Source organism: Gekko japonicus, unplaced genomic scaffold (assembly GCF_001447785.1).
Source record: "Gekko japonicus isolate JY-2015 unplaced genomic scaffold, Gekko_japonicus_V1.1 scaffold146, whole genome shotgun sequence".
NCBI lineage: Eukaryota > Metazoa > Chordata > Lepidosauria > Squamata > Gekkonidae > Gekko > Gekko japonicus.
This window is the reverse complement of record NW_015167533.1, coordinates 1,608,585-1,620,425: the sequence shown is the minus strand read 5'-3', so window position 1 is coordinate 1,620,425 and position 11,841 is coordinate 1,608,585. Positions and strand designations below refer to the sequence as shown.

Sequence of the window (11,841 nt, the reverse complement as noted above, 5' to 3'; positions counted from 1 at the left end):
CCAAATAGATCAGCTGTTAGTCTGAAGCAGTACAACACATTTAGAAGAAGAAGAAGAAAAGATTGGATTTATACCCCGCCCTTCACTTCCCAAAGGAGTCTCAGAGCAGCTTACAAACTCCTTTCCCTTCCCCTCCCCACAACAGACACCCTGTGAGGTAGGTGGGGCTAAGAGAGCTCTGACGAAAACTGCTCTTTTTAAAGGACAGCTCTTATCAGAACTATGGCTTGCCCAAGGTCATCCAGCAGGTGCAAGTGGAGGAGTGGGGAATCAAACCTGGTTCTCCCAGATTAGAGTCCATGCACTTAACCACTACAGCACTACACTACACCACTACCACTACACCAAACTGGCTCTCTACTTCCAGTGGCACCTTTAAGACCAACAAAGTTTAATTAGAGGTATGAGCTTTTATATGCACTAACACGTTTTCAAATACATTGGAAGGAAGTCTTATCTATTGCTTCACAACTGTTGACCTTTCCTCTTTTTAAAGTATAATGACTAGGCTCTATCAACATCTCTTGGTCTTGGCATTTGCTGTTAAGGAGATCAACGAGAACCCAAAGATCTTGCCTAATGTCAGTCTCGGGTTCCACATCGTTGACTGCTACTATGATGTTCGAATGACCTATCGTTCCACTCTGGATCTCCTCTATAAACTGCATCGATATTTTCCCAATTATAAATGTGATGTCCAGAAAAACGTAATAGCTGTCATTGGAGGACTTAGCTTGGAAGTCTCTTCCTACATGGCAGACCTCTTAAGTCTCTACAAGATACCACAGGTAGGCTCTATGAATGAATTCAGAAATGATACTCGGGAGTTATTCTGTTTTTTCAGAAGGAGGGAGAGGTATGGATGACATAGAAGGAATGACTTCCTATTGCACTGCAGAAAGAAGGGTCAAACAAGAGTTTGGAGAGAGGCCATGGGTCAGTGGAAGAGCCTCTGCTTGGCATGCCGGAGGTCCCAGACACCTCCAATTATATGGAATTGGTAGTAGGTGATGGGAAAGATTTCTGTGAGAAATCCTGGAGAGCCACTCCCAATCTGAGTAGACCATACTGACCTTGATGGACTAAGAGTCTGAGTTATTTTAAGGTGGTTTGATGAGATTTATTGAAGAGTTCCTTTGGTGGGCTTGGTGTGAAGGGGGTGTTGCAGGTATGAGGTAAGTAATGGGCTTTTAGTAGATGTCTTTGCTATAATCATTTTGAATCCCACCATTTTGAATCCCACCATTTTGAATCCCACCATTTATGGAAATTAAAGTTGGATGGAGCCTTGATTTTAAGCCTCATCAAACCTAAATCTTTCTCTATCGGATCGTCAAACCACATAGGCAGGTATTCATCTCTAAAATATCCGCATATTTCCTTTTAGCTCACCTATGGCTCATTTGCCCCAAAGCAGAAGGATACAGGAGATTCCTCTACGTTTTACCGCATGGTCCCAAATGAAACCCAGCAGTACATGGGGATTATCAAGTTAATTCAGCATTTTGGATGGAGGTGGATTGGGCTGTTTGCTGTGGATGATGTCAGTGGAGACTATTTCTTGCAGGAGATGAAGCCACTGTTTTCTCAGCATGGAATCTGCTTGGCCTTCATTACAAGAATCCTAAACCAAGGCCATTGGGATCATGTAGATGAAATAATTGATTTAGTTAAAAAGGTATATTTGTCTTTCACTAATAACAATTCCAGGACCTTTGTGCTCTATGGAGAATCTTCGACTTTTATGACACTTAATGCTTTTTTATTTCTGGGCAATCCTGAATATAAGGAGAATATTTCATTTAGAAAGGTGTGGATCATGACAGCCCAAGTCGATTTTACATTATTAAGTGCTCAAAGGTCCTGGGATATCCAGTTCTTCCAGGGCACCATTTCATTCACAATTCACTCAAAGACATGTCAAGGTTTCCAGAAATTTCTTCAGTATAGAAATCTGTACACAGTACAAGGAGATGGTTTTCTCAAGGATTTCTGGGAACAAACATTTGACTGTACATTTCCAAACCCCTGGGGAGCAAAGCAAGTCAATGAAACATGTACTGGGGAAGAGAGGCTGGAGAGTCTCCCTGGCCCTGTGTTTGAAATGAGTATGACTGGCCACAGCTACAGCATCTATAATGCTGTCTATGCCATGACACATGCTTTGCATGCCATGTACTCATCTAAACCCAATCCCAGTGCACTTGTGGAGAGCAAACAAGTTTTCCTTAAAAATCTTCAACCGTGGCAGGTAATTTATAAATGTATTTTTAAATGTGTCTATTTATTTATTTATTTATAAATTTGGTTGCTTGTCTGAATTTTAGATTACTGCTCTGTGGATGCATCTAAGTTTTTATTGTATTTATTCTGTTGTATTTTAAGTTGTTGTAATCCTCCCTGAGCCTGCCCATGCGGGGAGGGCAGAATATAAATCAAAATTATAAATAAATAAAGGTCTTTTAATTAAATAACTTCATTGCCATGAGCAGATTTATTGCCATTTTATCTATTTGTGTGTGTGCTCTTTTGTGGTGAGTTTGTTAACTTTGGCCCCATAGATAAGCAGCTGACAACAATAATCAAAATTATTTTAAGCCAGCAAAAGATACAATAAGAAGGACATGGCACCTTCGGCAATCAATCAGTTCAAGGATCACTCAGTAGAAGTGCGCCTTCAGGCTTCATCTTTTGAGAACAAGAATTTCACAGCTAGGGAGGGTGGTAAAGCAGTGTATTATTCTCACCTTGAATAAGATGGGGCCCTTAAGAATGGTATTCCCCAGATATATCGTTGTTCAGACAGGCTGGTTGGGAAGGACTTTAAGCTCAAAAATTCTGCTGCTGTATTGCAACATAAGCAAAGTTGAATCTAGTATAACTGTAAAAGAAAAGAGTTATTATTTGATAACAGAACACCTTAGTAAAGTTATGTTCTGTATTCTTGGTGCTTGGGGAGGGGTCAACAGTGGGAGGGCTTCTAGTGTCCTGGCCCTACTGCTGGACCTCCTGATGGTACCTGGTATTTTTTGCCACTGTTTGACAGAGTGTTGGACCGAACGGGCCATTGGCCTGATCCAACATTGGCTTATCTTATGTTCTTAAAGACCTTAGATCCTGTATTTTATAGTACCTATAGCTTCTGAAATCTATAATAGCAACTCCACAGAGACCATATTGGAATACTACAGTCTATAACTATCTAAGGTCCCGTTCACACGCGGCGATTTGGTCCGGGAGTGGGCCAGTTCGGGGCCGGGTCAAACCGGCGCGATCACACCACCACATCTGGGAAGCGTCCTGCTTCCGCACCCGAACTGGCCCAAACCCGGGAAGAACCGCCGCAAAATGAACCACCTACCTTGGGTGGTTCAAATGGACGCGGCGCGGCAAGCAGGCGTTTGATCGCGGTGCGTCTTTTCCCGCCGCGCCGTGTCAACGTTGGCGTGTCTTTTAAAAGCCGTGCCTTCAAGCGCCTTTTCCCCTGCCGTGTGGCAGGGGCCTAAGACAACTTTCCCCATAGGATTAACTAGAAAATTTATATTCTGCATATCATTCATTGAAAAAATATTGTGCCTTCTCATTTCCTTCATTGCTTGAAGCTGAAATAAGTTAAACCCTAAACATTCTGTTTTCTATTGTTGAAAAACACGGAGCCAAGCTGGAGATAGCTAAAATTACATAAAAGTTGTATCAGCAATGAAAGACATTTGGAAATCTCAGCGTAAAACCACAACAAGGAGATGTTGGTGTTGTTTTTCTCTTTCAAACAGATCCATCCATTTCTTCAAGGAATTTCATTTAACAACTCAGCGGGAGAAACAGTGCTTTTTAATGACGATTTGGAAATGGGCACTGGATTTGACATAACCAACTTGGTCATATTCCCAAATAGGTCCTTCCTCAGGGTTAAAGTTGGAAGAGTGGATCCAAATGCAAAAGGAGAAGAATTCATCATCAATGAGGAGATGATTATGTGGCAAACAAGTTTTAACCAGGTGGGGATCGCAGAGTCTTCTCAGGAGCTACTCCACTTTCTTCTTTTCTTGGTCCATTTTGTTCCCTCTTAAGGCTCTATAACAAAAATATGACCACATTTCATAAGCAAATACTAAAGAAAGATCAAACAGTTGAAATCTCATTTTTGCTCCCATTTTTAAAGCAAGTGATTAGGTGGCAAAAGATATGAAATATTTTCCATGCTTGCATTAGTGTTTGGAAGGTTTGTAAAGCAGACGTATAAAATTTCAGCTTTGGAAAGCCCAGTGGGGCTCAGTAGTCAGTTTCCTTATTCTAGTCCCCAGCATAGAAAAGGACTGTAAAAACCATATGTGCTGTAACTGGGCAATGTCCTGACTTGGATGGCCCAGGTGAACCGCATCTCATCAGTTCTCAGAAGTGAAACAGCATTGGCCCTGATTAGTACTTGGATGGGAGATTACCATGGAAGTCCAGAATTGCTATGCAGATTGCTATGCACATATGCTATGTGTTCATCACTTGCCTTGAAAACCCTGTGGAGTCACCATAAGTCAGTTGGGATTGAGGGCACTTTCCACCAACAACTGATGAATAACCAGACCGGGGTGCATAATTATTTCATTTTTATTGAACCCTGGTTTGTATTGTTTAGCAAGCAAATGATGTGTAATTCCCCCCATTCTATTCTATTGTTTCATTGTCTTTACTGTTTTTTGCAACAGCAAACCCTCATCCCACAATAAACCTCATTCCACAGGAAAGCATGGAAGAATGTAAAGGTTGCTACTGCAGAAGTTGTCATGTGATTTGACAACAGCAGCTAGAAATTTTGCCACATGCATATTTTCCCCATTCTAAATCCTCTTTCATGTTTTGGGACAGGTGCTGCCACTTTCTCTGTGTAATGATTACTGTGACCCTGGTTATCATAAGAAAAAGAAAGAAGGGGAGCCATTTTGCTGCTATGATTGTGCTTCATGTCCAGAAGGGAAGATTTCAAACCAGAAGGGTAAGTAGTATAGTGTACCAGCATGCAAACTGAATTTATTTCCATGTTATCACTTCTTAGAACAGTGTCTTGTTCCATTTTGTACAATGTTCAGAGATTTACTGAGGGGGTTTGAGAAACAGCTCACCTCTTACTCAATATATTTCAGTAGAAAAGAGGAAGAGTCCAGTAGCACCTTAAACACTAACAGAATTTGTGGCAGGGTTTGAGCTACTCACTTCTTGAGATACAGCTGGAATGTGAGTCCATCTGTCCTACCTACTGGAAAGTGGAGTGTTTTCAGATGCTGCATGACATTAAGATATAGTACAACAAACAGGACCACGGTTTATAATAGCCAGCAAAACAGTAAATCACCGTGTACAGTTAAAAAAATATTTGTTAGTTTTTATATGCAATGTTTAGAATTAAATTATTAACAAGATTACAACAATAACACTACAAAATGATGATGATGATGATGATGATGACGATGATGATGATGAGGATGAGGATGATGATGATGATAATGCTTTCGATTTATTAATCGCTTTCCCCACAAGTGGGTTCAAAGTGATTTACAGTTACTCTTTAGATAGGGGACTAACAATGTTTTCATAGGGGATAGGGAAGACAACATATAATTCATTTAATTGCACACACCGTAACTGCATGGTGGAAACGTTTCTGGCTTGGCTGAGTAATGTCCCGAATGGCTGTGTCAACTGGCTTGATGATGTTAGGGCTTCAGGACCCATATGTCGTGTCGCCACACTGCCATCGCCTGACCGGAGCATCACACTGCAGGGTTTTTTCATAGCCGAGTAGATTCTTCTGTCTTCTGGATCCTGGACCAGGACGTCCCCAACCGACAGCTAATACTTTCCCAGAGGGGAGTTGGTGTGCCCACCCTCCCTAAGGAGTGGTTCCCATTTTATCTACTCACCAAGGGTTTCAAATTGCTGGGTGGACGATGAGCTGGGGACAACAGGCTGACTGCTCACACCAGCGCGGGGCTCGAACTGACACAGTTCGGATGTTAAGACAGTGGGATATACCTACTGTGCCACCGCTCCACTGTAAAATATATATGATATAAAGCTTAGCAGTACATACAAAGTAATACAGTTACTAGTTACAGACAAACAAGATTACAACAATAACACTACAATATACGATATAAAGCTTAGCAGTACATACAAAGCAATACAGTTACTAGTTACAGACAAACGACGGAATTCTAGTACACTATCCGTTTGCATGTCCTTCATCAGGTTTGTCATTCTGTAATTATTTCTTCATTAGCAAGAAGTGCTGCAAGTCATATTTCAAAATGCTAGTTCTTATACAAATTTTGATGTACACTACCGCACTTAGATTCTGGTGACTGGGGAGCTCCTATAGCAAGCTCTAATGTGACTGGGTCTACAGCCTATAATAATTGGCTAAGCTTCCTTCAGGGTAAGTAACTTTTCCCCCACCAAAGAGAACAATGGAGGGGATAGGGACAACCTGTTTGAGGGACTGTAGATTTTGACCCCCTGGTCCAATGTTCTTCACACTTGGTTGGTATTTTGGGGAGAGGCTCCAGCAGCTACCCTGTGAGTTTGGAGCCTCTCCCTCAAACCCCCTCCCCTCCAGCCCCCAGAATATACCCTATGTTTTCGCCATTGACTTCAATGGCCCTTAGGATATAATGGGGCCGAATTGCCGCTGCAATTCGGCTGCAATTCGGTGACAAGCCAATTCAGTTCAGAGAATCTGAATCGGCCTACAGCAGCCCAAAAGGGGTCCGAATGGACGAACTGAATGCACATTCCTACTCCTGTATGCTGTTCGTGCTTACAGACTTCGACGTGAAACGACATTCCTCGTCATGATTTACGGCCTGTGCCTCCTGAGAACTACACTGTAAAATACAGGTAGTCTAAGTTAGCATTTGTTATTTTATGTTGTACTCCGTGAAATGTTTTGTTGCTGGATTTTGTATTTTTTCCTTTTGAAAATTTAAATAAATGTTTCATTTTAAAACCTAATCTTTGGTTTGAATGTGTTCAAGTCTCCTGTTGACCCACAAGAAAGCCTAGCTATCTTGACATAGGGAGACTCCACGCCAACTGTGACCCATTCCCTTCTCAGCACCTCAGGCACCAGTAGATATTTAAATGGAAAGATACATCCATGGGTGAGATTGAGGACATGGCTTTCTAGACATGCATAGATCTCAAAGCCAGTGAGTGTGTGTTGCATGCGACAACAAAACCAGCAAAATAGAGTGAGTTTAAAAAATAGGTTTCCCCCCTGGGGTCTCCCCCATGCAGGAGGTCAGGGAAGGAGGATGTCAGTCAGCCTGAGGCCTCAATTGCCAATTTTTAAAGTAATCTTGTTATGACCCTTCCCCCCAAATCTCTGTCTCCATTCATCATTTGTGTTGTCTCTGCCGTTGAGGCACAGAAAGCAAGGCTTGTAAAAGGATCTTCACTGGTGGGCTGAAGAACATGAGAGAAGCTGGGCTTCCAACTGCACAAGCCCCAAAGCATGTAGGGATGTAAATAAAAGAATCAGAACTCTGAAGGTGTTTGGAAACAGAAATATAACATTTCCCATGTTGGTCCTGTACCAAAGGTGGTCAAGAAATTAGCTCTGAGTCTCATAAGAATTGCTACTGTCTTGCTGAGTCATACTTTCTCTTTGCAGATGTGGACGACTGCATCAAATGCCCAGGAGATCAATACCCAAGCAAAGACCATGACCAATGTATTCCAAAGACACTCAGCTTTCTATCTTTTGAAGAACCTTTGGGGACTGGATTAGCCTCCATTGCAATTACTTTATCCCTAGTCACAGCCTTAGTGCTGAGAATTTTCATTAAGCACAAGGATACTCCAATCGTCAAAGCCAACAACAGGGATATCACCTATACTCTCCTCATGTCTCTTCTCTTCTGCTTTCTCTGCACCTTCCTGTTTCTTGGATTACCTAGGAAGGTGACTTGCTTCTTAAGACAAGTGGCTTTTGGTATCATCTTCTCAGTGGCTGTTTCTTGTGTGTTAGCCAAAACCATCACTGTGGTTGTAGCTTTCATGGCCACCAAACCGGGGTCCAGCTCGAGGAAGTGGTTGGGAAAAAGACTGGCCAACTCTATCCTTCTTTCCTGTTCCTTCATTCAAGTGGGCATTTGTATGGTGTGGCTTGGAACCTCTCCCCCTTTCCCAGATTTGGACCTACTCTCTCTCACTGAAGAGATCATCCTAGAATGTAATGAAGGATCTTTCACCATGTTTTTTATTGTCCTGGGGTACATGGGGTTTCTGTCCCTCACCACCTTGATTATGGCTTTCTTTGCCAGGAAGTTGCCAGACAGTTTTAATGAAGCCAAATTCATCACCTTCAGCATGCTGATCTTTTGCAGTGTTTGGTTGTGTTTTCTTCCAACCTACCTGAGCACCAAAGGGAAATACATGGTAGCTGTGGAGATTTTCTCTATCTTGACCTCCGGTGCTGGGTTGCTGGCTTGTATCTTTTCCCCTAAATGCTACATTATTCTGCTGAGGCCTGAGTTGAACAATAGGGAACTGCTCACAAGAAGAAAGAATTAAAGCATTTAAGATTCCTCTTGGAGACATTTTTCACTTTAGAGTAGAGCTAATGGGATTGATCTAAGAGTATTGCAGAGGGTAATGGTTGATGTCAAGAATCTCTTACATCTCAAAGCACGGCAGTCACATGCTCCAAGAAAGCCCAACCAACAAAACGGTCAGAAATATCAGTCAATGAAGAGTGGAGAATAAAGTTTGTGGTTATTTGACTTATTTCTTTGGTGCAATGTTTGTGTCTGAGCCCTCAGGATATATCAGCTTCTTCCATTACTACATATAGCATTTTAAAAATACATTCTGCACCAAGTCAGGTCTATTTTCCTTTATAAAAATAGTCAGTGGTGTGTAGCAATTCCTTAGTGATTACTGACAATCCTATAATGGCTGAAAGTTGATTGGTTGGATGATTACTGAGAATGAGAAATTACTAATATGTTTGTAATCTTTAACAACTAATCAGAGGAGTTTATATGGCCATTGTTTGGATTTAATTATAAGGGGGAAAGTTATTAAACAAATAAATATATCAAAACTGGAACTGATGTGTAGCATCTGACAATTAAGAGGGATATATTTACACATCAATGCATGCTAATTGCTGCTCACCCTGTATGTATGGACCAAAGTATTTCCAAGACACTGATCTTTCTTTCTAGTGATGAACCTTTGGGGATTGGATTATCCTCTATTGCAGTTTCTTTGTGCTGTGATCTTTCACTAAATACAAGAATATCCCCATTGTCAAAGCCAACAACAGGGATATCACCTATACTATGCTCATCTCCCTCCTACTTTGCTTTCTCTGTTCTTTTCTTTTTCTGGGATGGCTGAAGAAGATGGCTTGTTTCTTAAAACAAGCCGCTTTTGGCATCATCTTCTCAGTGGCGGTTTCTTGTGTGCTGGCTAAAACCATCACTGCAGTTTTAGCTTTCATGGCCACTATACCAGGATCCAACATGAGGAAGTGGGTGGCTAAAAGACTGGAAAACTCTATATTTCTTTCCTGTTCCCTCATACAAACAGACATTTTTATAATGTGGCTAGGAACCTCTCCCCTTTTTCCAGATTTTGACATGCTCTCTTTGAATAAAGAGAGTGTAGCAGAATGTAATGAAGGGTCTGTCACCATAGTTTAGAATCATAGAATCACAGAGTTAGAAGGGGCCATCTAGTCCAACCCCCTGATCAATGCAGGATCAGCCTAGAGCATTCTTTACAAGTGTTTGTTCAGCTGCTGCTTACAGACTGCCAGTGATGGGGAGCTCACTACCTCCCTAGCCAGCTGATTCCACTGTTGCACAACTCTTACTGTAAAAAAGTTTTTCCTAGTATCCAGCTGGCATCTTCCCACCCTTAATTTAAACCCAATATTGCGATTCCTTTCCTCTGCTGCCAACAGGGACAGCCTCGTGCCCTTCTCTAAGTGACAGCCCTTCTAGTACTTCAAGAGAGCAATTATGTCCCCCCTCAATGTCCTCTTCTCCAGACTAAATATTCCCAAGTCCCTCAGCCTTTCCTCATAGGGCTTGGTCTCCAGACCCCCGATCATCCTCATTGCTCTCCTCTGCACCCACTCCATTCTGCCCACATCCTTTTTGAAGTGAGGCTTCCAGAACTGAACAAAATAATCCAGGTGCAGCTTGACCAATGCAGTGTACAGCAGGACTATGATATTTTGCAATTTTGAGGTCATGCCTCTGTTGATACACCCCAAGATCACATTAGCCTTTTTTGTCACCACATCACACTGACTGCTCGTATTTAACTTATGGTCTACCCGTACCCAAAGATCTTGTTTAAACACATTGCTACCCAGAAGTGTATTCCCCATCCAGTATGCATGTTCCTCATTTTTGTTACCTAGATGTAGAACTCAGCACTTATCCTTGTTAAATTGTGTCATGTTAAAATCTGCCCACTTTTCCAGTGTGTTCAGATCTCATTGCATTCTATCTCTATCTTCTGGTGTGTTTGCTGCTCCTCCCAATTTGGTGTCATCTGCAAATTTAATAAGTAGACCCTCCACACCCTCATCCAGATTATTTATAAAAAAAATTAAGTTCTGTGCCAGAACTGAGCCCTGTGCCACTCCATTGGACACCTCCCTCCATTCAGATGAAATGCCATTAACAACTACTCTTTGAGTGTGGTTCTCCAACCAGTTCCCTATCCACCTAACTATCCTAGAGTCCAGTCCATAGTTTACCTATCAGAATATCATGGGGAACCCTGCCAAAACTTTACTGAAATCCAGGTAAACAACATCAACAGCATTCCCGCAATGCAGTAAACTCTTCACTCCATCATAGAGGGAAATGAGGTTGGTCTGGCAGGACCTGTTGGTGACAAGTCTAGGCTTACTTCCCTGGATCATAAAGTTGTCCTTTAGATTCTTGCAGATCGATCCCTTTACAATCTGCTCCAGTATCTTCCCTGGGACAGAGGTTAGACTGACTGGCCCATAGTTTCCTCCCTTTTTGGAAAATTGGAACAACATCTGTCCTCTTCCAGTCTTGTGGTACATCTCCCATCCTCCAAAATGTCTGGAAGATGATGGACATGCTCTGTAAGCTGTCTGGAAAGTTCTTTGAGAACTCTTGGTGCATACCATCTGACCCAGGGATTTGCACTCCTTCACTGCAGCTTCCCAACTACCTCTCTGTCCATGTCAACCCACAGTCCAGACATCGTACTTTACCTAACCCTACTACCATCTTTAGATGAGCCTTTCTTCTTCTTTTATATTGTCTTCGGCTACATGGCCCTTCTGTCTCTCTTCAGCTTGACTGTGGCTTTCTTTGCAAGGAAGTTGCCAGACAGTATTAATAAAGCCAAGTTTATTGCACTTTAGATTTTATGTATTTTTAACTGTTTCACCGCTTCTATGTAAGTTGCCCTAAGCCTGCTTCAGTGGGGAGGGAGGGGTATAAATCCAATGAATAAATAAATTTATCAGCATGCTGATCTTTTGCAGTGTTTGGTTGCATTTTGTTCCAACCTACCTGAGCACCAAAGGGCAATACCAGGCTTTGGTTTTTTTTAAACTGAACTCTGATTTGTATTGTTCAGCTAACAAACAATAAAATAATGTGTAATTTCCTTCATCCTAATTTCCTTTCATATTTGGGGACAGGCACTTCCTCTTTCTGTGTGCAATGATTACTGCTACCCTGGTTATCATACAAAAAAGAAAGAAGGGGAGCCATTTTGCTGCTATGATTGTGTTCCATGTCCAGAAGGAAAAAATTCAAACCAGAAGGGTAAGGAGCAGGG

The 11,841-nt window shown here is 41.9% G+C and overlaps 1 protein-coding gene across 1 annotated transcript; it reads left to right on the top strand.

Annotated features, from left to right (window-relative positions):
• The first annotated feature begins 500 nt into the window (after positions 1–500).
• LOC107112339 (vomeronasal type-2 receptor 26-like) lies at positions 501–8,568 on the top strand. The gene is made up of 5 exons (XM_015413461.1): positions 501–788; positions 1,388–2,251; positions 3,774–3,998; positions 4,864–4,990; positions 7,667–8,568. The coding sequence occupies exons 1-5, from the start codon at positions 501–503 to the stop codon at positions 8,566–8,568; spliced, it is 2,406 nt and encodes an 801-aa protein (XP_015268947.1).
• Positions 8,569–11,841: the final 3,273 nt, after the last annotated feature.

Excerpts from the sequence above, each read along its gene's own strand:
- LOC107112339 (XM_015413461.1), top strand. The coding sequence starts at position 501 with ATGACTAGGCTCTATCAACATCTCTTGGTCTTGGCATTTGCTGTTAAG. Across the intron at positions 789-1,387 it reads GTCTCTACAAGATACCACAG|CTCACCTATGGCTCATTTGC; the intron begins GTAGGCTCTATG and ends ATTTCCTTTTAG. Across the intron at positions 2,252-3,773 it reads AAAATCTTCAACCGTGGCAG|ATCCATCCATTTCTTCAAGG; the intron begins GTAATTTATAAA and ends TCTTTCAAACAG.